This window comes from Euleptes europaea, chromosome 1, assembly GCF_029931775.1.
Source record: "Euleptes europaea isolate rEulEur1 chromosome 1, rEulEur1.hap1, whole genome shotgun sequence".
Lineage (NCBI taxonomy): Eukaryota > Metazoa > Chordata > Lepidosauria > Squamata > Sphaerodactylidae > Euleptes > Euleptes europaea.
The window spans coordinates 155565753-155592493 of record NC_079312.1 but is presented as its reverse complement, the minus strand read 5'-3'; the positions used below and the strand labels follow the sequence as shown (position 1 = coordinate 155592493).

Sequence of the window (26741 nt, the reverse complement as noted above, 5' to 3'; positions counted from 1 at the left end):
TGGATGCATATTTGAACACTACTGAAATTCATTTCTGGAGTATCAGTAATTCAGGGCTGATTTATGTGCAAGCTAAATATGTGCAAGCTAAATAATCTACAGTTTAGGGCCTTGAATTATGAGGGGACTTTAAATATTTAAAAAATTACCAAAATGACTAAATTACCATTTTTGATAATGCTATAGGGCCTCAAACTTGGCATAGCTTCCTCTGAAGATGCCTGCCACAGCTGCTGGCGAAAAGTCAGGAAAGAAAATACCAAGACCACGGTTACACAGCCCGGATAACCTACAAGAACCAGCTCCCATACTGGCTTCTAGACCACTCTCGATTTTACTTCATGTAGATCACTGGTTCCCAACCAGGGGTCCATGGACCCCCAGGGGTCCACGAGAACTAAATTAAGGTCTGCGAAACAAAGTTACAAACCCATAATAAATTAATATTTTCAATTAAAAGTTCTCTATTATAAAAATATATATTCAAATATTATTCTAAGTTTAATGTTTAACTAACAGTTATGATTAAAGTTTATTTTCAAATTCTCGGAATTTTTATTTTGAGCCTTGGGGTCCCTGCACCGAACAAAAAAGTCCTAGTGGTCCCTGGTCAAAAAAAAGTTGGGAACCACTGATGTAGATGATGCAGACTTGCTGTTCTGTTCTTGTATAGGTTTAAGACGTATGTTGAGAGCTCTTGCATCATATTGCGATAATGAACATCTGACAATTAATTACAGTTAAGTCCAAAATAGTTGCGTTTATGGTCGATTAATGGGAATGTTATTGAGCAGGTGACATGCTTTAAATATTTAGGTGTACTGTTTCACTGTGCTGGGTCTTGGCACACTCAAATCAAGAATGTGGTTGGAAATTCCCAGAGACGTTTCCCTGCTCTGAAAAAAAATATTTTATACTAGAGGAGGACAACATGCTACTTCAGCTATACATCTCACAGGTCATTTATGCATGGGTACATGGACTCATGTTTGCCCCCGTCTGACTTGGTTGTTCCTTGGAGTTCTGCATGAGTTTTCCGTCTATTAGAAATGATCTCGCTGCCAGCCCTCGCAATGTCTGGGTCTTTCTATTCCTCTGTTAACCCGACTCTTTCCTTTTTCCTGAGTTCAGCCTGGCTGAAATCTCCATGCAGAAGGCAAAACGGGACAAAGAAGCTGTGTTTCTCTCACAGCCAGTCACAAAGCAGTGTGTAAAGAGGCAGAGATTCAAATACTTCCTGCTTCCTTCTTTCCCAGAGCTCTTTCTGAGTAAAAGAAAGGCTTTTTAAAATTGAGGCTTGGATTCTCCCCACTACCTTCCTTTCAGATTGCTTTGTTTTTTGTTCTTAAAATGCTTTTTTATGCAGCAATTGGGTTTGGGGGGAATTTTCTCTCACAGTAAGCACTGCAAAGTAAGCCAATTACAAAGCAGCATTTAAAGGGGCGGGGCTTGATTTTGTGAGGGATTGCTCTGTTCCGTGTCTGGACTGTCTGTACAAGCGACAGCCCAGGTATCTGTCAGGTCTCTGTCAGTAGAAGGGTTCAGGCCTTGGCTGGACTGATTCCCATTTAGGCCCCCGCTGGAATGTCCCGCTCGCTTTCCTCATTCCCTCCTCCCTCTTCCGACCTTGGCTTTCTCAGGCTTGAGTTAACGAGCTCCTCTGCTGCCTTTGATGTGTATTCAGTAGCTTAGCTCAGCACTGTTATCACTTGGTTCTCAAAACATGCAACTGGCATCTGTAAATTAGAACTGTTTATATTCTAGCCCTTTTGACTATGTGAGCACTTGTAGCTTTGGACCATGTAGGCCCTGACCTTACCTGATGCCTTCCAATAAACTTACCTGCTTCTGAACGGTCGTCTGAGCGAGTGATTTTATGGAAATTGCCCAGGGAGGTTGGAGAACCTCACAGATTTGAGTTTGGAGAGATTCCCAACTGAAAAGTGTGGGTCCAGCCAGCAACGAACCTCAGGTAAAACTCCCATGCATAAATGACCACAGTTGTTTTTTTTGGCACCCAGCTATGCATGTATGTTAATTACAATGCTCTTGAAATCATGCAGACCAAATTTTTGAGAGCCATTCTTGCTATTCCTCGCTGTGTTCTTAACAAAGTTTAATCTCTCTGGAAGCTCGTGCATGGCTACACAGGATTAATTACTGGATGAAGCTTGTTTTTTCTCCTGTAGGTCTTGCACCAGTCAAAATGGAAAAGATATCTCTCAGAAATTATGGGGATGGCGTGCCAGCTCCCAGCTCTTGATGGGGTGCAGTTAACATCTTTGGCCTCCGTCAAGAGTTTGGGTGTGATCCTTGATTCCTCCTTGTCTATGGAGGCTCAGGTCGTAGCTGTGGTCAAGGTGGTCTTTTCCCATCTCCATCTGGCCAGTCAACTGGTACCTTATCTCTCCCGCCCTGACCTAGCCACGGGGATCCATGCGACGGTCACCTCTAGGCTAGATGACTGTAACTCGCTCTACGTAGGGCTGCTCTTGAGACTGATCCAGAGGCTGCAGCTGGAACAGAATGCTGCGGTGAGGCTTCTTACTGGGGCCTCAATCGGTGAGCATATTCAGCCAGTTCTCCGCCATCTTCACTGGCTCCAGCTGGAGTACTGGATCAGGTTCAAGGTGCTGGTTTTGACCTTTAAAGCCTTAAACGGTCTGGAACCTTTGTATCTTTGGGACTGCCTCTCCCGGTACACTCCCCGAAGGACATTGCGTTCATCAGATGCTAATCTACTGGCGGTCCCCGGCCCTAAGAGTGTGCAGCTGTCCTCGACAAGAGCCTTTTTGGCCCAAGAGTTTCACAGGGCCTGCAAAACAGCTATTCCACCTGGCCTATGATTGAGGACAGCTGCCGATGCCATCAGTAAAGGCCTCCCCACCTTTCCCCCCTTCTTCTCTGTTTGAATTAGTGGGTTGGCCTGTACCTGCCTTATCAGTAGGGTTGCCAGGTCCTTCTTCACCATTGGCAGGATGTTTTTGGGGCGGAGCCTGAGGAGGGTGGGGTTTGGGGAGGGACTTCAATGCCATAGAGTCCAATTGCCAGTGGCCATTTTCTCCAGGGAACTGATCTCTATCGGCTGAAGATCTGCTGTAATAACAGCAATACTCTGAGGGGTGGGGGAGCTATTAAAATGATCTGTCCACAGAGCCGGATTAATCCAAATGACTTTCTGGTGGTTCTAGGGAATTTTTCTGTTGATGTGGTTGGTGTTCTTTTTGATGTCCTGATCGACCTCTGGAATGAGGAAACGATCCGGGCGGTCGACAGGAGCGCTCCCAGGCGCCTTCTCTCAACTGTTAGAGCTCAAGTAGACCGTCGGTTTTCTGAGGGGCTGCTGGAGATGAAAAGAAAATGGAGACAGCTACAGCGACAGTGGAGGATAGGGTTGCCAACCTCCAGGTAGTGGCTGGAGATCTCCTGCTATTACAACTGATCTCCAGTCGATAGAGTTCAGTTCCCCTGGAGAAAATGGCCGCTTTGGCAATTGGATGTGAGGGCGATCTATGGTGGATGTGAGGGCGATCTGGCTGCGACATCTGTCACCCCATTGATCGCCAGGGTTGATTCGGCTGATCTGGCTGGCTAGGTGGGTGTCCCCTACCTCCCTCACCGCTCCATGTGCGTCCCTCACGAAGCTGTGCAATTGGACTCTATGGCATTGAAGTCCATCCCCAAGCCCCGCTCTCATCAGGCTCCACCCCAAAAACCTCCTGCCGGTGGTGAAGAGGGACCTGGCAACCCTAGTGGGGGAAGACTCAGGATGTATCTGATGAGACATGGGTGAAAAGCTCATTTTAAAGTGTACTCCATGGTGGTGATGTTGACAAAGAACAACACTTTTCCGTCACCGTTGGAGCTGTTCAGGGTGGTCCGAGGCCTGCTAGGATCTGGCCTGCAGGAGGAAATGGACTGCTCGGTGGCCTGCTGTGATTGTTTTGCTCAGCACTTTGAAGATAAAATCTCTCACATCCATTCCGACTTGGACTCTACATTAGGGTTGTCACCAGTATGCAGATGGCACTCAGCTCTATTTTGCTCTTCTGGCTGATCCCAGAGATGCTGGAGAAAACCTGAAGTGGTGCCTGAAAGCTGTTTTGGAGTGGAAGAGGGAAACTTAAACTGAAACTTAAACTGAAACTTAATTCCAGCAAGAGGGGAGTGCTCCTGGTGAGTGGAAGGTCTGACCCAGGGTTGAAGGAACAGGTCGGTAGTCTGAGAGTACTCCTGGTCCTAGGCCAACTGCTGAATAAGCAGGTGACAGCTGTGGCCAGGAGTGCCTTTTAGCAGCTTTGACTGGTCAGCCAGCTACAATCTTTCCTGGGCAGAAAAGATCTGGCCACTGTGGTGTATGCCTTGGGTACATCTGGATTAGATTACTGCAATGCACTGTACATACAGTTGCCCTCGAGAAATGTTTGGAAACTTCAACTGGTGCAGAATGCTGTCACTAGGATGTTGACTGGAGGGGGTCATAGGGACCATATCACTCCAGTCTTAGCTCCCAATTTCCGGGTGCAAGTTAAGGTGCTGACCCTTACAGCCCCGCATGGTTTGGAACCAGCATACCTGAAGGGACCGCCCAAGCTCTTATGAACCAACCCGACTGCTATGGCCATCTTTCAAGACCCTTCTTCGGGTGCCCCTGCCTTCTGAGATTCTGCAGGTGGCAACCCAGGACAAGGGCCTTCTCTGTAGTGGCACCAAAACTCTGGAACTCTCTTTCCAGGGAGATTTGTCTCTCCCTTTCTGTTGCCATCTTCCTACAGTGAGTAAAGAGTTTTCTGTTTTGTTTGGCACTCCCTCCTTCCTGCCCAATGTTTTAAGTGTTCTTTTTATGCTTTTGTATACATTTTAGCTTTTATTTATATTGTTTTAATGATGTGTTAGGATTGGGGGGGGCATTGGTTTTAATGGTTTTAAAATGTGATTTTAATATGAATATTTTAATTTGTTAGCTGCCTTGGTGGCCTGTGTAAGGGCAGAAAGGCTGGGTAGAAATTGTGTTAAATAAATTGCTTGTTGTTAAATAAATTGCATGAGATTGCCCATTTGCCTGTAGAGTGTACAGGAAGTTGTCATGTGAACATCCCCTCCCTGTGATCAACTATTCTGCTTTCAGAAAGAAGAAGAAGAAGAGTTGGTTTTTATATGCCGACTTTCTCTACTACTTAAGGGAAACTCAAACCAGCTTACAATCACCTTCCCTTCCACTCCCCACAACGAACACCCTGTGAGGTAGGTGGGGCTGAGAGAATATGACTTGGCCAAGGTCACCCAGCTGGCTTCGTGTGTAGGAGTGGGGAAACAAATCCAGTTCACCAGATTAGCCTCCGCTGCTCATGTGGAGGGGTGGGGAATCAAACCCGGTTCTCCAGATCAGACTCCAAAGCTCCAAACCACCGCTCTTAACCATTACACCACGCTGGCTTCCCTGGGCTCATCATGGGGTGTGTGCACACAACTACTTCCTTTGCGCAACTGTATTCTGCAGATCACCAGGCAATCGCAAGAAGGCAGGGGGCAGGGCCAGTGAGTCCGTGCCTGTTCTCCCTCCCCACACAGTGAGTCAATCTGCATGGGAAGGGGGGTGGTCATCTGTACTGGGCTACTCTCAGTTGGTTATCACTGACTTTTTGTTAAGTGTATGCCCTTACCAACCATGGGTGAATGGGTGATGGAACTTCTCAGTCTGTGCTCCTGGGGAAATAGCTATTTATTTGCTGTGTCACATTTCATTCCTCTTCTGCTTCTTTCTTCCAACTTCAAGGTTTATTGATGGCCTCTGGCTGGGGTTCTGGACTGTGCTACTTGCTTCATAGCAAATGGTAATGCCTTCCTTCCCTCCGCAGAAGATAAACCAGTGGGAAGTGCTAAAGCGGAACACAGTTGACAGCTTTTCCCCTCTGGGACGATAAAGTTGTCAAAAGCCAGCTACTGAGAAATGTGTGGTGTTATCACTAACCTGTAACTGGGCTGTTGCAGCGAGCATCTTCTGCCTGGCTTGAAGAGCTGTGGATGAGGACATGGTGACAGACATGTTCTGCCTCAGCCACCTGATTTCATCCCACATACAAGATAGCTGCAAAACATAGGGCATAATTGGAGTGAAAGAGCGAATGAATGAATTTGGCTTCCAAAAGTAGCTGTTGTTCATTTTCACATTTCTATGGGTTATGATGTTGTGAATGAAAGGTGTTGCATCTGACCCCCATAAATAGCATGCGCCTCTCCAGATTCATCTGTGCACCATCCTGTAAAATTATTCATGTGTAGTCACCAGGGTCCAGCAGCGACATAGTAGGGGATATACTTTTCAATCTGGCATGACTACCTATTACAAAAATCTGGTAGACTATCACAACTCATTCTTCCTCTTTTACTATGAACAGTTACCTAATACCAGATGGAGTAGTTATACTGTTTGTAGGCAACAAAAGGCTATCAAGGGTGTCAGTACACGTATTTGGAGGCCCCTCTCCCCCTCAAAAAAAGAGGAAAGGGGATCTTCCCCAATTAAACTTTGTATTAACTAAATGTGGCTTATAAATACTACAGGAAAAGTTATCAATATGGTTATAGGGAGGCAAAATTGTCATAAGCAGGTAAAAAGGTAAAGGTAGTGTCACGGTCTCTGACATAATTATGGTATTTTGTGAACATAGGCAGAATTAATTCCATATAGAGCTTAAATACATCATGCAAACTGAGCCACATACGGTTTGTGTTTTGTGTAATGAAAAGCCTGTGTAATGCAAATGTCCTTAGAACAGGCTGACAGAATTCTTTCAAGTCCAGTTCTTTCAAGAGCTAACTAACTATGTCACTCTGATCTTGTCCTTGAAGGGGGAAGAGCAGAGCACCTTCCATCTATCAGTAAGATGTAACTAAAATCACCTTTTCTGACTCGGCTGCCAGCTGTCAGAATCTCAAAGGCAGAACAGTTTTGCCCTTCTCAAGGTCTCAAGATATCTTAATGTACTGAGAATGCATTAATAGCTTAAACTGTGCTTTTTATAACTATAAAGGCATTAAAGATTCCTGCAGTCCTATCAAGTAATATGCTTTCTTGCCTTCTGTAATCTTGCTCAAGGCTATGTGTTACTAACAGATGGTCACAAAGTGACAATGTAAGCAATAATTGTGTTTTATGAGTTATTTAGTTAAACATTGTGCTACAGATTTCTAAGTAGTCTCATTTAATGTGTATTGTCCTAACGAAGAGGATGGTATAAAAATTAAGTATATAATGTGATCATGAAACTCAGAAATGAGTGTTTATACTTTAAGCAAAATAGACTGAAAGGAAAGGAAGCCCATATATGGTCATGGAGAGCTGAGCAGCTGCTACTAAAACATTACTGCACTGCTCATCATATCTGATAGAGGGAATAAAAGGTATTCCTCTTGATGGATAAAATGTTGTTTGAAAGTGGGGATAAAAGATTTCTCTTCACTCTTAATGAGTCTGAAACAGTATAAATACAGCCACAGTACAGCTAGAGAATCAGAACCTTCCAAAAGGCTCTCAGAAAAGGCTGAATGGTATGTATGGCTTAAATACTTTACTCTAGACTTTGTGAATTAGATACTTTGAACTGAATGAGAATAATTTGACTGTTATATTTTAGAAGTTGGATTTTGAAACTGAATAGTATGTAAGACTTGCTTGTTTTTACTGCATACATTGTACATACATACATTGTATTTTTATAAGAGTTTTTATAGAAGTTTTAAAGACTTGATAATCTGCATTTATACATATTTTACTATAAGTATATCAATAAAAAGACTTGCTTTTTAAAAGTAAGTAAAGTTGTTGAGTCCTGCTTAATCAATGACTGGCTGAATAAGATACCTTCACTTCTTAGTAAGTGAAACATTCTAAGAGCCTGTCATCTGAACAGCACGACCCGCTTCAGTAGTCAGTCCCCTGTGCAAGCACCGGGTCATTACTGATCCATGGGGTGATGTCACATCAGGATGTTTACTAGGCAGACTATGTTTAGGGGGTAGTTTGCCTTTCCCAGTCGTCTACACTTTACCCCCAGCAAGCTGGGTACTCATTTTACCACCCTCGGAAGGATGGAAGGCTGAGTCAACCTTGAGCCAGCTACCTGAAACTGACTTCCGTTGGGATCGAACTCAGGTTGTGAGTAGAGCTTGGACTGCATTACTGCAGCTTACCACTCTGCACCACGGGCTGTCACAAGCAGATGGCACATTTATTCATTACTAAAATAATAGCAAGTGTAATTGTAAAATTGGAAATCATATTTAGTTCATGATATAGCCCTCTTTCTTTGTCTCTTTCCTTGTCCTGAGAAGAAATTATTATTATTATTATTATTATTATTATTATTATTATTATTATTATTATTATTATTTTGCAACAGTACTCGTCAATCTTTTGAGACCAGGGACCCACTGAACATGAGAGTCACTGATGTGAAATATGTGTCAGGAAATCACGTGATATCAATGTCATGTGAAAAGAAGAAGGGAAGTCAAGATTACAGCCAGTGTCAAGATTAGGACTGTGGGCAGCAGACCAAGGCAGCCAGGAACAGGAAACAAGAGCCAAGCAGCAGGAGGTATACCGTAGTGAGGAGCAAGCCAAGGGCCAAAGCCATGGAAGGATCTTCTTCACCACCGAGTGACCTCACCTCACCATCCTGCTGCTTCTCTCGGTGTGCAAAGAGAAACAGGAGGGTGGTGCCCTTGCTCTCTATGCAAGCCCACTAGCAGCAGCTCCTTTCAGAAGAGAGCAAAAACAATGGCTACTCTGTAGGGGCTCGTGACCCACCAGGTGAGACTGCATGACCCAAGGGTCTTGATGCATGGGTTCAAGGCCCCTCCATTCCTGTATGTTAAAATCTTAAGAAATAGCAATCTTTACATATATTTCATCATGCCCTGAAAGAACTAGGCAGGTTTTAACCTCTACCTAAAAAACACCCCCCAAAACCCACCAATATTTCATCCGAAGCAACAGTGACAGGTTTTATCTGAGCCAAATGGTCTAGACTCTAGACTTCACTCACCAAAACTAGAGTCTGGTATATTGGTTTGGACCTGGGGCCAACGCACTTGCACACCATCTTATAAGAACATAAGCTGGATCCCAGACAAAGACTCTGCTGATGGAAGAAACAGGAAGGCTGATTTTGCCCCCTGCCCTGGAATCAACTTTCCTGAAATTGTAAGGGACTACCAGAAGAAGGGGAAAGATTTGGTGCCTGCTAATAGAAGCCAAACTCCTAGTAATTGTTGCCGATGCCTGTTGATGCTCATCTGGTCGGTGGGCAGAAGAAGGCCAGCAAAATGAGGGTGGGCCAGCGAATTTCATCACTGTGTGACAATATCACTTCTGGTGCAACCCAGAAGTGTGGCATAGCACCAAGGCGATGCCACACAAGACGATGCCACTCTAGCACTTGCCTGGAGAGTTTTGGGATGAGTACTAGAGCTTTGCCTTGGAGTGATGCTGGCTCTTCTGGTTTGCGCTGGAAGTGACACAATTGCGTGGTAACAAAGACCACCCCCCCACAGTAAGTACCCGCCTGGCAACCCTAGGAAAGATCAGTCAGTACTTTGCACTGGCAAACCTCTGGATCCAACCCATTGACCTCACTGGTCACACGTAGGGTTCCCAGCTGATGGCCGGCAATCACACTCAGCTGGTTGGTGGGTGGAAGCAGGCAGAAAGGGAAGGCGATCTGCTTCCCCATGCAATGATGACACTTCCGGCGCTATGTGGAAGTGCTGGCATTACACTGGGGGGAGGGGCATTCTAGCCATAGAGTTTTTGGGTTTCCATAGTGTCGGAAGTGACGTCATTGCACGGGGACGTGGATCACTGCCCCCTGTACCCACCTCCCAAAAGCTCCCGCCTGTTGCCAGGAGGCACCTGACAACCCCAGCCACACCCCTTGATACATTTGTGGGTTCCAACAGCTAGCAGTCCTAACTACTGCAGATTGAACACACAATTCTGAGTCTGGTTTGGTCTTAGCCATATACCATACAAGCCTTGTAACTCCTCTCGTCTTTCAGCTCTTTTCCTTTTTGCAGTTGAGCCTGGCTGCGTACTCTGCCTAGCAGAACAGACACACCCAGCAATTTTTTGGGGCAGGAAAGCACTATATGTTTGTGGTGATGTGTTGCTGCGCCATTCAGCCACGGAAGCTTGCTGCGAGACCTTGGGCCAGTCACTCTCAGCTAAACCTACCTCACAGGATTGTTGTAAGGCTAAAACGTAGGGCTACGTACACTGCCCTGAGCTCCCTGGAGAAGGGACAGGATAAAAATGTAATATAGAGAGATATCATCCCTCCCCCAATCATCTGGCTCTATCCTGATAATTCCACAATTTCTCAGGAGGGCTTCTCTTTGGATGTCCTCAGATTCATTTACTAATATGGCAAATGCCATTAAAATTTGTATCAGTTACAGAATTAAAATTGGAGTTACTAAAACTATAGGATATACAATTCGTAGACAGTTTATATAATCTAAACAAACCTTGAATTTATAAAACATTCTCCATTTTAAGTTAAATTACCAAACCCCATCTTTGTCTGGCAGATCTTATATATTGTGGCACAGAATTTCACTACTTGCTTCACCCTCTGGTTTGACCCACCCCATAGGGGACTCCTCAGCCTCCCTTCCTTGGAGCTATCCTTCATTAGATCAAGGAGAGGGGAAATTAGTTTGCATCAGACTTCCTGGTAGAAAGAGCACCTGAAAAAGACATGTGCAGTAGATTCAGCTTTACCTGACTTATAGGGGCATCTCCATTCTGACCTTGGTAATCTCCTAAATCTGGTCTTCTAGGATCGCTGAGGGCAGGGCAGAACTTCTAGCAAGCAATAAAGCCCTTCTTTGTTTGTTCATTTACAGAAATGAAAGATATTCTGCTGGTGCTAACACATACCTATCATTGTCTGGGGCCAAAAACGTTGGAGAGTTCGCAAGCTCATTTTGACGTTCAATGTCAAAAAGCCTCTGCCTGATTGCTTTGCTTGATCAATATTAAGCTCTAACATCTCTTTGTATGTCTTGTATGGCCTGCTTCCCAACAATGTGGCTGCTTGTGTATAGAGCAAACAAAATGTGTGTGCAGGCTCTGACACCGTCACTATGCTGACTCAGATGAGGAATTCAGACACATGGGAATAGGTTGCTACCGTACCTTTGTGAACCAGAGAAAATCTTGCATAATGGAGCTGGTGTGAGAGTCATCAATTTCCACAATGGGGATCTGATCTTCATTGGTTACTAACATGTTGTCTTTGTAATAAAATATCACAGCTAAGTAGAGACCCCTGGAACCAAAAATGAGACAGGGAATGGTTAGTTAGAGGGGTGTTCTGGGAAGGCCAGAGACTTGTGTACAGCCAAGCCAGAACGAGTCATTACTTTAGTCTAATCTGACTTTGTAAATGAAAGAATAGAATTCAATTTCTTGGACCAGAGAAGGAAAATATTCCAGAAACATCATTATTACTGCCAGATGCCTTGGGCCTCAAAGGTCATATGGCTTTGGCAATCCATTAATAAAGAAGGTCTAACTTTTCACCTCCTGTTTCACTATCAAGGACATTTATTTTTCTTTTTTTTACCCAGTAACAATGCTCTTGCAGCCATAATGAGAGGAAAAGCTAGATCTGTCTCCCTTTGAGAACTTAATTATTTCAACTAACGGTTTAATATTAAAAGTGCAGGATATAAATATCTTAAGGAATAAATAAAACAAGTGGGGACCCACAAGAAACTTGCAGGAGCAGCCATCCCATTCCCCTCCACTTTTGTCTCCAACTTGGTGTAGTGATTAAGAGCAGTGTTTTGGATTGGTGGAGTCTAATCTGGAGAACCGAGTTTGATTCCCCACTCCTCCACATGAGCAGAGGATGCTAATCCGGAGAACCAGGTTGGTTTCCCCACTCCTACACATGAAGCCAGTTGAGTGACCTTGGCCTAGTCACAGTTCTCTTAGAGCTATTTCAGCCCCACCTACCTCACAGGGTATCTGTTGTGGGGAGGGGAAGGGAAGGTGATTGTAAGTCGGTTTGATTCTCCCTTAAGTGGTAGAGACAGTCGGCATATAAAAACCAACTCTTCTTCTTCTCCCTCCTCTCTCCTTACTACTCTGTCTCTCACTCTTTCTCCATCCTGCCATCCCTTCTCTTACTTTCTCCTCCATGCCTGTCATTCTCTCTCTTCCTCCCTACCCCATCACTCTCTTTCTCTATCTTTCTGCCTCCTATGCCATTATTCTCTCGCTCTCTCTTTCTGCCTCCCTACCCCATCACTTTCTTTCTGTCCCCTACCCCATCTCTCTCTTTCTCTGTCTTTCTGCCCCACCCATCATTCTTTTTCTCTGTCTTTCTGCCCCACCTAGGGTTGCCAACCTCCAGGTACCAGCTGGAGATCTGCTATGACAACTGATCTCCAGAAGATAGAGATCAGTTCACCTGGAGAAAATGGCTGCTTTGGCAATTGGACTCTATGGCATTGAATCCCCTCCCCAAACCCTGCCCTTCTCAGGCTCCACCCCAAAGACCTCCCACCGGTGGCAAAGAGGGACCTGACAACCCTAGCACCACCCCATAACTTTCTTTCTCTCTCTTTCTGCCTCTTCAATCCCATCATTCTCTTTATCTCTTTCTCCCCACTACCCCATCACTCTGTCTGCCTCACTACCTCATGACTATTTCTTTCTCTCACTTTTTGTTCCCCACCTCACTAACCCCCATTGCCGCTACTACAGGGCCCAATATGGCTTTTTCACATACCCATCACCACTCTCAGAGGCTCACCAACCACTGTTCCAGGTGGCCAGCTGAGATGTCTGCCCCATATTACTGCTCTGAACAGCTTGTCTGGTGAGGCTCCAGGCAGCCCTCTGTGGATCCTCCCACATCACCCCTATCAGCGGCTCATCTGGCGTAGCTCCAGGCAGACCCACCAAGGCTCCCCCCCTTCATCATTGTGCTGTTCCCATCAGAGAAAGAGGAGGTAAGAGCATTGTCTGTGCTTGCTCAGACAATGCTTTTGTTTTGGGGGAGGGATTAAACCCCCTGGTTTGTTTTTGTAGTTTTAGATTTTTATGCAAACCTTGGGGTGTCCCCCACAAGTCTGGAGAAATATCCCCTTTCTCTCAGTGTGGGCCCAATCCATGGACTTAGGTATCCGCAGATCTGCCCACATGTGAGAAATCAATATATAGATAGGCTCTAAATAACACTGAACAGTCCCTCTGCAGCTACATATTGTAGGAGAAAAACTGGAAGTGGGAGGACAGGATATTTTTCAGAGAAGCTTGTCTGCTATTATTGATCCTTTCAGTAAAGAATCTAATCTGCAATTCGGGAATAATAATAATACTGGTAGAAGGATTTCTGCAATTATGTATAAGAAGTGCTTTAAACACTTAAAGCATGATAGCAATGCTAAATATTACTATTTTCTTTTTGCTGAGGAGTCCTAATAAACGTCTAAGGGTTCCCCAGAACATAGTTTGAAAACCATTGACATAAACCCTGGGAGTCTGATTTAAAGTAATATGGTTCAGCAGGGAGACCACCTGAATCAATGGGTTACTTTGGATTTGCATCAGAGCTTCATTTTGTCCAACGTATCTTCGAAACTGTTTACATAAAATTCATTCCTTTTAAATATTTACATTTGCAATTAGTTACATACATTAATCAGCAGATTCAGTGAATTGAAGAACCCTCAGGGAGCTCTCTGGAAAGAACCAACCTCTTACGAAAATACAAAGAAGAAGAAAACAAACTGAACACTCTCAGTGATGAAAGAAGACATAATCCAGCATGTGTAACTTTCATTCATGGAGACGAAGGCATCATGATGTGGAGGGAGGGAGGTTAAATTGGGTCAGAGAGGACAGCCAAAAATATTAAAGAATCTCAAAGCCGGGTATGCTGGTAAACAAGTGTTAAAATTGTTTTATACTTATTTTTAAAGTTAATTGACTCATGACTATGAATTGTTTTCATTGTAGGGCAACAGAAGAACCAACTCTTGGAAAGCATTCATTGCTATCTATTCTGTTGTATAGATTTTATTGAGGTCTTCACCAGGGAAAATTGGAAGGGTTAGTTTCCAAAGGAATACAGGCTACCTGGCCATCTGCCTATGAACAATTCCATGAAATGTATTTATTGAAACTTTTAATTTACCAGAGGCTCTGGGCGTTTCAAATATTATGCCTGTTCCTCCAGGAGTTTCCCTATCCCCAGAGTTCATCAGGAAAAGCCTTTTCCATGTATCTAGTCCTTCAAAGGTTATGTTGATGGCTATGTTGAGCAGGGTATTATTTGCGGTGGTACCTCGGAGGCCAGGCCTCCCTCTTTCGCAAGAGACCTCCCACCCCCTGCTGCCACCCTACTGGGCAGCAGAGAAAAATATCTGGGAAAATTGGGGAGGGGGCAACTGGCATTGCCCAGTGCCATGACATCACTTCCAACATGACCTAGAAGTGACATCATTGGGCTGTTCTGCATGCTGCACTCACACCTGATTTTGTGCAGGGCTGATCTGCAAGCTTAAAAATCAAGTCCCACCCCTTTAAATGCTGCTCTGTAATTGGCTTACTGTGAGAGAAGATTTCCTTCCCCCCAAACCCAACTGCCGCATAAAAAAACATTTTAAGAACAAAAAATAGAGCTACTTGGAAAAAAAGGGGGGGAGAAATCCAACCCTAGTTTTTAAAAAGCTTTCTTTTGCTCAGAAAGAGCTCCCAGGAAGCACTTGAATCCCTGCCTCTTTACACACTGCTTCATGATTGGCTGTGAGAGAAGCTAATCTGTGTTTCCCCCTAATGCAGTATGCATGCTCTGTGACTCCAGAATGAGCCAGGATGAACAGTTTAATTCAGGCCAGAAGAGGAATGGGAAAAGCCGGGTTCATTTTGCATCGAAACAGCGTTGAGCTTCCAAGAAATGAGACAGCGTGCATACTGAAAAATTTGATCCTGGCTGAAACAGGGAATAAAGGAGGTTAAAGCGACCATGCATAAATGGCCCATGAAGGGAGCTGCTACGCTGAAGTCCAGGGGAAGCGGAGATTCCCTTCCCCTTGAGAACACTGGCAGAAAAGCCTCAGAAGATTGTAAGTTTGAATTAACATAGAATAAGAACAAGGACAGTTCTGTATTTTTCTATTGTTATCAAGTTGGTGTTATATATTAAAGAACTCTGTTGTTTGGATATGAAGAGAAAAGAGTTCTTCTTTTACTTGGGAAGCAAGCACCTAAGGCCTAACTTCATTAACCAACCCTGAGCACACAATAATTTCTTAAGGGGGGAAGGTCAGCAGGAGAAAATCCATGGATGGACACAGAGGGGGCATCATTTTTGGTTCCAGAATCCTGTTTAAAAGGCTCAGGGAAAACAGTGTGTATAAGGGCGCTTGTGATCATGTTTGATCAGCAAATCAACACACTAACTCTAATGCATGGTGTAATTAAAATAATGCACAGAAAAATGCAGATGGGAAGTGGAAGGGGGGAAGAACAGATAGGATGGAGAGGGCATGAATTTTGCCAGTGGATAGCAGGGTGTGTGTGGACTTCCACCAAAAACAAATTCAGGAAAAGCATTTTAAATGAAGAGTCAACCCAATTCACTGCCACTTTAAAGGGAAAGATCACCAGAAATGGAGGGGGGGTGTCAGGAGCAGGCCATGAAGACAGTTCATGGTTGTGCTCCCAGGTGTTGTTTTGCAGTTCTCTCCAAGGCCAGTCCGTGCCCCGTGTTTAGACTTCATAGAGTCCTTCATAGATTCCTTTAGTGTGGGAATTGCCAAGTACTCCTTCCTGCCTCTGGGAGGGGGGTTGCCTGGGTTACTGGTTATCTCCTGTTGCTTTTCCATATATGCCATGTGCCTTGCCTTAGCCCCTTACTAGTGTCATTCTGAATATGGCTTCTGTAACCTGTCAAGTCTAATCAATAAAACTGCTTTCGTGGACTTGCCGTCTGCTGGAATCTGTTTATGGGTTTGCCGCAGGGCTAGAGCTCACAGGGGGAGAGAAATCTCAAATAGAGCCCGAACTAATTCCATGATGGAGCCAAAAACATGCAGAACAGGAAAAAAGTGCGATGTTAGACGGTAACATGTCCAGCGAAAATAAGACATGCAAAGAGGCCATCTAACCCATCTAGTTGGAAGAGGCCATCTAGGCCATCTAGTTCAGGATCCGTGTAAAGCAACCCTGACAAGTATTTGTCAAGCTGCTGCTTGAAGACTGTCAGCGAGGGGGAGTTCACCACGTCCCTAGGCAGGAAATTCCACTGCTGAACTACTCTTAATGTAAAAATAATAATCCTAATATCCAGCCAGTATCTTTCCTCCCATAATTTATGCCTATTGTTGCAAGTTCTATTCTCTGCGGCCAACAGCTCCCTGCCCTCCTCTAAGTGTCCTTCCTCAACCTCTTCTTTTTCAGATTGAACATTCCCAAGTCCCTCAGCGTTTTCTTACAGAGTTTGGTCTCTAGGCCCCTGATCATCCTTGTTGCTTTTCTCTGCACCCGCTCCATTCTGTCCACATCCTTCTTGAAGTGAGGCCTCGAGAACTGTGCACAGTACTCCAGCTATGGCCTGACCGATGTGGTGTACAGCAGAACTATGACATTTTGCGATTTGGATGTTATGCCTCTATTGATACATTCCAAGACTGCGTTCACCTTTTTTGCCACTGCATCACACTGACTGCTCATATTTAGCTAACAGTCCACCCATACCCCAAGATCTTATTCACACACACAGCTACCCAGAAGTGTATCACACATCCAGTATGTGTGCTTCTCATTTTTGTTACCCAGAGGTAAAACTCTGTGCTTATCCTTGTTGAAATGCATCTTGTTCAAATCTGCCCACTTTTCCAGTTCGTTCAGATTTGGTTGGATTCTATCTCTATCTTTTGGTGTGTTTGCTATTCCTCCCAATTTGGTGTCATCTGCAAATTTAATGAGTAGTTCTTCCACACACACCCCCTCATCCAGATCATTTATAAAAAATATTGAAAAGTACTGAGCCCAGAACTGAGCCCTGTGGCACCCCACTAGGCACCTCCCTCCAACATGATGATCTGCCATTCACAACTACTCCCCAACCAGCTTTCTATCCACCTAACTATCCCAGAGTCAAGACTGTAGCCCTCCAGTTTACCCATCAGAACATCATGGGGAACCCTGTCAAAAACTTTACTGAAATCCAGGTAAACAATATCAGTGATGTTCCCACAATTCAGTAAGCTTGTCACTTGCTCAAACAAGGAAATTAGGTTGGTCTGGCAGGACCTGTTGGGGACAAATCCATGATGACTTCTCTGGATCACCAAGTTGTCCTCTAGATGCTTGCAGATTGATCTCTTTAAAATTTGTTCAGGTATCTTCCCTGGGACAGAGGTCAGCCTGACTGGCCTGTAGTTTCCTGGGTAATCCTTCCTCCCTTTTTTGAAAATTGGGATAACATTCACCCTCCTCCAGTCTTGTGGCACATCTCATGTCCTCCAAGAGGTCTGGATGATGATGGACAAAGGCTCTGCAAATTCTCTGCACTCTTGGGTGCACACCATCTGGCCTGGGGGATTTGTACTCATCCAATGTAACCAGGTGTCTCTCAACAACCTCTCTGTTCATATCAACTAGCAGCCCAGACGTTGCCTGCTTTAGATGGGCCTGTTCTCTTCTTCAGGGGAAAAACTGAGGAAAAAGAGACATTGAGCCTTTTTGCTTTCCCTCTATTAGGGTTGCCAACCTCCAGATAGTAGCTGGAGATCTCCTGCTATTACAACTGATCTCCAGCTGATAGAGATCAGTTCCCCTGGAGAAAATGGCCACTTTGGCAATTGGACTCCATGGCATGGAAGTCCCTCCCCAAATCCCGCCTTCCTCAGGCTCTGCCCCAAAAACCTCCCGCCGGTGGCGAAGAGGGACTTGGCAACCCTTCCCTCTCTCCTCTGTCAGAGTTTCTCCACTTTCACCCAACAGTGGGCCTATCGTCTTTTACCTTGTATTACTCCTACACATGAAGCCAGCTGGGTGACCTTGGGTTAGTCACAGTTCTATTAAGAGCTCTCTCAGCCCCACCTAAGGGTATCTGTTGTGGGGAGGGGAATGGAAGGTGATTGTAAGCGGTAGAGAAAGTCAACATATAAAACTAACTCTTTTTCTTCATTTACACTTCACATATCTGAAGCTTTTCTTGTTGTAGTTAGCCCCCTTAGGGTTGCCAACCTCCAGGTACTAGCTGGAGATCTGCTATTACAACTGATCTCCAGCCGATAGAGATTAGTTCACCTGGAGAAAATGGCCGCTTTGGCAATTGGACTCTATGGCATGGAGGTTCCTCCCCTCCCCAAACCCCGGTCCTCCTCAGGCTCCGCTGAGGTGAAGAGGGACCTGGCAACCCTAGCCTCCCTGGCCAGCCTCAGATCACTCTGAGTTTTGGCCTCTCTGATTGATGACCTACTGTGCTGAGCAACCCACAGATACTCTTCTTTAGAGATATGTCCATCCCTCCATTTCTTGAACATTTCCTTTTTTCGTCCTTAGCTCATTGTAGAGTTCTCTGTTCATCCAGATTGTCTGCTTGGATTCCCTACAATATTTCTGTCTGTTGTGATAGTGATGGCTTGTGCTTGCAAGAGCTCTTGCTTTAGGAGAGCTCCCCATTCACTTGCTTTTTTTCCCTTCCAGCATTTTTGCTCATGGAATGACTTTCATCATGCCTCTATGTACCCTATGAGGTACTGTATTTGTAGAACTCCCTCTCTAGAAAAAGTGAAACAAATCTGGGGGATTTTAGAAGGCTAACTATGGCATTTCTGTTCTGCTATGTTATTGGACTGAGTTGACTATGATAATTATTGTACTACTGGATTATTGGCTTGGATCCTAAATTGCAGTTCCATTGGGACAATAGCCACTCCGCTAATGGAACAGCATTTCTGTTGACGGAAGAGGGGACGTTGATTTATGCTTCTTTTAAAGTATTGAGGTGGGTGTGAACTAAAAAAAGCGGCAACTACAACACATAGCAGCAAAAACAATGGCAATATTATCAGGCCTAGGTACTGTTACCAATTCCAGGTTGGGAAATTCCTGGAGATTTGGGGGTGGAGCCTGGGGAGGGGGAGTTTTGGGGAGGGGTGGACCTTAGCTGAGTATAATGCCATAGAGTCAGGGGCAGATTGGCCAATTAACTTCCTGGGAGGAGTCTGGATGGGCCACTGATCTGTAGGGTCACTGGCCTGGAGCAAGCAGAGTCAAACACTGTTCAATCCTAAAGTACCACTTGGCCCAGATCCCTCACCAGCCATGTAAGTGCAGCATCTGTCTCCTCCTGCACTGCTTCCATTTCAGAGAATGATGCTAATGCACACTGTCGGCCCCACTAAGGTGAGTGGCCCTGCAGTGCTGGCTTGTTGTACAGCAGGGGGCGCTCAGCTTGACTTGGTCCAGGGCCATTTTTACTTCCCAATCCAGTCCTGCATACAGTCCACCCTACAAAGCAGCCACTTTCTTCAGGGGTACTGACCTCCCTAGTTTGGAAATTGGTTGTAACTCTGGGAGACATCCAGGCTCCACCTGGAGACTAGGGCTGTGGTTTCGGTTCCATCCGACATGGGGGGGAAAGCCAAAGGGGGCTGTTGCCTGTTCTGCTGGGGGGGGGTGTGCCCGCTCGCCTCTGCAGGAGTGTGCATTCTGACTTTTTCTACCCGTTGCCACCCTCGCCTGGCCTGGAGTTAAGTCAGTGCGGCGGTGCAGCATGAGTCTCCTCCTCTTCCTTGGTTCGTTTGTTTGGGGTTGAGCTGAGCCATACTGGTTTGGGGGGGTTGCCTGTTTTGCCGAGGGGGCCCGCTTGCCTCTGCGGGAGTGGGCATTCTGCCTTTTTTGCCCGTTGCCACCCTCGCTTAGAGTTGAGTCAGTGCGGCGTGAGTCTCCCTCCGCTCGGCACCAGCGCCTCCTCCTCCTTGGTTTGTTTGTTTGGGGTTGAGCTGAGCCGTACTGGTTTGAGGGGTGGTTGTTCTGCTGGGGGGGCTTGATTGCCTTTGTGGAGTGTGATTTGGGGGGGTTACCTGTCCTGGGGGGCTGATTGCCTCTTTGCGAGTGAAATCTATAAAACCTGAAGATATGGAATTTGCGCAGGTTGCACCTACGCTAGTAGCGTTATAAGATGCACTTTGGCTGGGTTGAAATGAAAAGATACGTTACCCATGCTAGTTACGCTGTTTACTTATGCTTTGAGCATTGTTGGATGCACTTTTGGCGTAGTTACATTGGCTCTTAGAAGCCATGGACTGGCTTCTACTGTGTGTGTGTGTGTGGGAGGGAAGCTAAAGGGGGGGACTTAACTTGGGACCCCCTGACCCAATCTGCACCAGGCTTGGGGGTCCTTGCAAGAAGGGTCCCCTCAAGCTACACTGAAAGTTTGGGACCTCTAACTCCAAAAAAGCCCCCCCCCCGGAGCCGCAGAAAGCCTCGAATGTGCTTAAATGGCATTATTTGGGCGAATTTATTCGCTAACGCCAAATTCCATGCCGAATTCCACGGATCCAAATAGGGGGAGTTCGGACTTCGGCATTTCCCAAATAAAAACGGACCGAATTTTGTCGAATCCAAATTTTACCGAATTTTTTTTTCAACAGCCCTACTGGAGGGTGGCAATCCTAGGCCAAGGTTAATCTAGAATAGCATTCTAATTCCAACAGTGGCCTCCCAGACAACTCTGGAAACTTGTACATAGGATCTTGCTGCATGTGTTTAAATATAAGTTGAAGGACACAATCCAGCACCCTTCAGTACCACTCATTCCAATGGAAGAATAAAGCATGTGCCTATCTTTTTTTTCCTTTGAAGTCAATGGGATTTCAAAGTTTAAAACTTTGATGTCATTATCCTCAATGCCATTTAATAAGTTATTTTAATAAAATTGTAACCAAATTTAACAATAAGTGTTGTTAATGTTCGTGCCTTTAAACGTTTTGAGCAGAATGTTGGGAATCAAGGGGATCGGCACAATTTATTGGAAGCTTCCTACTGTACAGATTCTTATTGTAAAAAAACCTACAGACTATTAAAAAGAAAGCTGAATATTCTGGAAAAGGACCTCAAATATCCTGAATGGAGATGCCCTCTAACTGCCAGCCTCACAAAAACAAAAACAAACTTCATGTTTTTCTTACTGCTAAGTGATTTTTGAGTTAAAATCTAAGGATTTGTAATGGAGAAACTTTGAGGTGTTTCAGTGGTCTAGTGTATCAGACATACCGTTTCAAAGTCTTCACAAACTTGTTTGAAGAATGAAAAAGGTGCTTCAGGCTTCTTGAGACAGATTGTTTACGACCTGCATTCTGCAGTTTAGAACTCTCTGGAGAAAGAAAAAAGAAATTACATGGGCGGAGAGAGAGAGAGAGAGAGAGAGAGAGAGAAGAAACAAGAGAGACTGAAAGAGGTGAAATGTGGTTTCATAGAAACATGCAATGCATCTTTGCTGAGGCCATGATGATTATCCCAGTGGAATCATCATGGCAACAACCTGTGGAAAGATTATGCACATTTAAACCTTCTAGCAATGCTGTCTCCTCCCACTTCTAGATTTTACATTGATGAGAAAGAAGTGGATAGCAAGTCAAGCGGGTCTGGCTGCCAACCTCCAGAGTATGGAGCTCTCCCAAAATTACAAATGATCTCCAGGCTGCAGAGTTCAGGAGACAATGATTGCTTTGAATGGTGGACTCTGGCATTATACCTTGCTGAGGTCCCTCCGCTCCTCAAACCCCACCCTCTTCAGGCTCCACCCTCAAAATCTTCAGGAATTTCCCAACCCAGAGTTGGCCACCCAGCAAGTGATGGGGGGGTGGGGGTCTGCTATTTCCTCTCTGCAGGTCTAACAGCAGCTTTAAAAGGAGGGAAGTGGCGCAGGAAGAAAGAGATAAGGCGCTGCTATCTTCCCACTGCCAGTGCTTCAACCAAATTTGGAGAGCCCCATTTAATTTTGCATGCTTTAATGTAAAAACAAAAAACAACAATAACAACAACAAACAATGGAAGGTCAAATTACAGATCTGGACGGTAACATGTAGACTGCTCTTGATCTTGAAGATCTCCCCTAGACCCTCCCCCCACTTAAGCACTTGGGACTGTTTTTTGAACTTGACAGAGTTTAGAACCCTTTGATTCCAATAGAAATAATTCCTGATTATAATTTCTGACCCAAGTAAAGGACAGAAAGGAGGATCTTATCAGTCTAGCAGATAACCTGTAATTGAAGAAGAGGCATGGGGGAGAGGTTTTGTTACCTGTTGCCTCCTTCCTTCTCACATTTCTTTCTTTTTCCTGAGGAGATCTGCTGGGAACGTTGAGCCAGTGAGTACTGTGAGAGTATTGTGACTGCCTTTGAACCTGGGAATGTGTCACCAGCACCTCATGAACATGCTTTGGGCTAATTTACGAAGTCTCAGCCACTGCCAGAGGCCTCAGTGTCAGCAACAGCAGGAGAGGGGTGTGACCAGGGGCTTTGCCCTCCTACTCTTTGAAGTCTAGCAGAAGCAGGGACCACAGAGATCCGGGGAGAGGTATGTTGCCAACTGTGCCCCATCCCAGTACCTCCTTGCTACTGCAAGAGTAGTGGCGGAGCAGCCAAGAGCCCTGTAGCCTTGGCATGGCACAGAGGTGGCCACTAGTTCAATTAGAAGAGTTGGGAAGGGGCCCAGAAGAATATCCCCAAGCCCTTTCTCATTGGCTCAATCATTGGCAGAACACGGCCCCAGATGAGAAGGTCCTGCCACCCCCTTATCATGCCGCAGGTGGAATATAGATACTTTCCCCTTTTACTGAAATCCCTGAGTAATGGATTTTAGTTTTCCTATCCCCTGCTGAGAAAGAAGCAGGTGGAGAAGAGGCTTAGCCGAGAGGCTTGGGTGCTCAGTGGAGCATTTCTCCTGGTTCTTCTCATCTTGTGTATGTTTGAGGGGTTTTTGTTTTTTTTTGAGGGGAATATGTGATTTGATGTGATTTATTTTACTGCTCTCTAAATTTTTCTCAGCTCAGAAGTAGGCTTGTGCATATTGATAAACCCAAACTGAAAATAAACCCGAAATTAGCAATTTCAGTAAATTTCGGGAAGCTGAAGCCAAATAGGCAATTCCTGGAAAAAGTCAAATAAAATTCAGCTTTTTCCGGTTTGGCTTTCCCCAGTCTTGTGGGGGGCATTTTTGGAGGTAGAGCCCCCAAATTCACAGCAAAGCTTGAAGGGGCTCTCCTTGCATGAACCCCAAAGTTTGGTGAAGATTGGGTCAGGGCCCCCAATTTTATGGGGTCTGAAAGGGGTCACCCCCTCTTCCATAGAGAAGCATTGTAAAATTTACCATACTTCTCTATGGAGGAGGGGGCCGACCCCTTCCAGACCCCATAAAATTGGACCCCCTGACCCAATCTTCACCAAACTTTGGGGTTCATGCAAGGAGAGCCCCTTCAAACTTCGCTGTGAATTTGGTGGTTCCATCTCCAAAATTGCCCCCTTGGAGAATTTTAAAAATACTACTTACATTTTAGACTTGTAAAAATAATGGCCGCCCGTCTGCTTCCTGTTTCTTCTTCAAGAATCATGGGAAAACTAATGTTCCTATGAATGACTGTAACGTTGCAGTAAATCATGGGAAATTCCCATGTTTCTAATGGCTGCCTGCTTCCTCCCTTAATAGGCGTGGAAAACTCAATTTCCCATGATCATTAGTGGGAAACATTGGGTCAGGGGGTCCGATTTTATGGGGTCTGGAAGGGGCTGCCCTCCATAGACAACCATTGCAACCCCTTCCGAACCCCATACAATCGGACCCCTGACCCAATCTTACCAAACTTTGGAGTTTGTGCAAGAACAGTCCCTTCAAGCTACACTTACTGGCAGTCTTCAAGCAGTGGCTGTATGAACACTTGTCAGTTATGCTTTAGGCTGATCCTGAATTGAGCAAGGGGTTGGACTAGATGGCCTATATGGCCCCTTCCAACTCTATGATTCTATATATGATTCTGTTATTTTATTCTCCGTTAGCTGTTTGGAGTTCAGTGTAACAGAAAGGCAGTATGCAAATATTTTAGCTGTCTCTGCCTGCCTGTTGAGGGAAGAAAGATTAACTAGACAGAAGCTACTGAAAGCAGTGAGAGGCTGATTGCTCAGTTTTAAACAGCCCAATTGTTTTGACTGGAGAGATGCCGCTTGCATGAGGATCCAGATTAAATTTGAGCCTGCTTTCAGGTTCACCTCTCTGTGCTGGAGGAGGAAAACAAAACCTTATTTTACTGCCAGTTCTCTGGATAGTCCCAGAAGAGGAGATTTCTTCTAAAACTGTCATACTGAAATGAAGCATCTGACTGTCTCCTTAATAAGGTTTGACACATTTGTTCCTATCAGAAGCCATATGTGTATTTAATACTTCTTTGAAAAACATATGTATATGGCACCTTATTTTGACACTGGAGAAGGAGATGCTACTTTAGCTTAGCCATTGTTTTACTGAACAGCTACTGCAGTGATGAACACTTTTATTATCTTTTAGAGGAGATGCACAAGAAATAAACAAGGAAGGGAAGTTACAAGTAAGTTGTTGGTATCCACACTGTGCTTAAGCTAGTTTAGTGCCTTTAAAATAATTAGAACTTGGCCAGGCCTGACTTTACTAGTTTGGGTGTTCATGCTTATAGCTTGGTCCCAAGAAAACTCAAGGCACTGGAAGGGGAGTTGTTGCAGGAACATCAAGCCAGCGGGCAACATTCCGGCTGTGTTTTTCTCTCCTTCCTCTACATGTAGTTACAAAGCTTGAGTACGGCTACAAGCCAAGGAGCAAGAATCAAAGGGACCTTGGCCTATGGCTGACAGCCGGTGCTTTTGGATGAACCCACTACAGAATCCCGGACCAGCCCAAGGCATAATTCGTTTTGTTTCTAGTTACTTATATTGGTTTTCTTGAGCGGGGGGCGGGGAGGGAAGTTAGCTGCTTTAGGTCTCTCTGGTGAGAAAAGAGAAAAGTAGGATACAAATATTTAAACAAATAAAGAATCCTAATGGGAGACATCCAGAATGGGAAAGCAGGAGGAAGTACACGACTTTCCAAAGCTGTGCTGTGATATATAGGGTTGCCAGGTTCCTCTTTGCCACTGGCTTTAGGGGCGAAGCCTGAGGAGGGCAGGGTTTGGGGAGGAGAGGAACTTCAATGCCATAGAATCCAATTGTCAAAGGAGCCATTTTCTCCTGGTCATCTGATCTCTATCAGATGGAGATCCGTTGTAATAGCAGGAGATCTCCAGCTAGTACCTGGAAGTTGGCAACCCTAGAGATACAAATAGGGGCCCTCCACATAGTTTGGATTGGTTCAGATCTTAACAGAAGCTGCCTGCAGGAACAAGGCTCCAATGTATAAGCAGAGTTTCTTCACCTCAAATAAATGGATTTGCTTCATAAAACAATTCATTTGTATATATGGGGCCAACCCTGGCAGATGTTCTGAAGTTTGTAATTCTTGGGCTTGGAATAAACCCTTTGGCAACCTTTGCTAGCCTTCAATTTGAGGCAGTCCTATGCTAAATTCTTCTCTGACTCAGATTTTAATCAGAAAACAAGAAAAACCTCTCCTCCCTCCACCCGGCTCACCGATATATCTGACTGCTGTGGCTGCCCTATCTTTCAATTCTTCTTTCATTCTACTTCTCTGATCTAGCAGCAGAGTGGCAGAAGGGTTTCTCAATGTCTTCCCCTCTCCTGTGGGCCTGGACCCCTACTATGTTAACATACCAAGGAGCCAGGTGAAAGAAGATTTCCTTTCTTCCATCTCACCTAGTGCCACAGAGAAGAAGAATGGGGGGGGGGAATAAGAGCCACTGGAAAGCAGCCACCCCAGGCAAAAGAGTTGGGGAGTAAGTGGGGGTGGGGAGACTGGTAGGTTCATGGATTCACCCTGGAAATTATAGGCCAGACTAAAACTCAAGATAAACATATCTAGTCAAAAGGAATAAGCCATCCCTGTCTGAGCAGAAGGGCATTAGGATGGACATGGGCCTCTGGCTTGGGATAAAGCTTTTTAAAAGGTGGAATGTAGCAGTCAGAGGGCCCTGCAAGATAATAGACTGAAAGTACGGAGGAAACCAGGCAAATAGAAGCATGAGACTGACAGAAAAAAGGAAGCAAAGGCTCCCACAGAAGATACAACATTCTGATCAGTAGGGTTGCCAACCTCCAGGTACTAGCTGGAGATCTGCTATTACAGTGGTTGGCAAACTCATTAGTCAAGAGAGCCAAATATCAACAGTACAACCATTGAGATTTCTTTTGAGAGCCAAATTTCTTAACTTAAACTATATAGGTAGGTACACTGTTTATTAACACAATAAACTTTAATTAAAGTTTTAAGTCTTAATTAAACTATAGGTACACTGAATAAAACTTGATATCATACTTAATAATGATCTTATTTATTGATAAAAATTAAATTGTAAGTAAGGTATCCATAAAATTAAATCATGACAATGACTGACAAACACTTAATGTGAACAATGGCCTTGCATCTCCTTGGAAAGTTTGGGTAAATCAGGTTTGTATGTTGTTGTTTTTAATTTTAGGCATGATTCCAGGTTCTCATCAATAACACGACCTCAATTTACTCTTGATAAGGTTCATGCTTGAAAAAGATTGTTTGCATGAATA

General features: G+C 44.8%; 1 protein-coding gene across 1 annotated transcript in view; it reads right to left on the bottom strand.

Annotated features, from left to right (window-relative positions):
* Positions 1–26741, bottom strand: part of ANKFN1 (ankyrin repeat and fibronectin type III domain containing 1) — a 235885-nt gene that overhangs the window by 60940 nt on the left and 148204 nt on the right. The window contains exons 9-11 of the mRNA XM_056863608.1: positions 21314–21413; positions 11204–11336; positions 5972–6088 (exon numbers count right to left, since the gene is read on the bottom strand). Of these exons, the coding sequence (XP_056719586.1) occupies positions 5972–6088; positions 11204–11336; positions 21314–21413 (350 nt within the window). The remainder of the gene's footprint in view (positions 1–5971; positions 6089–11203; positions 11337–21313; positions 21414–26741) is intronic.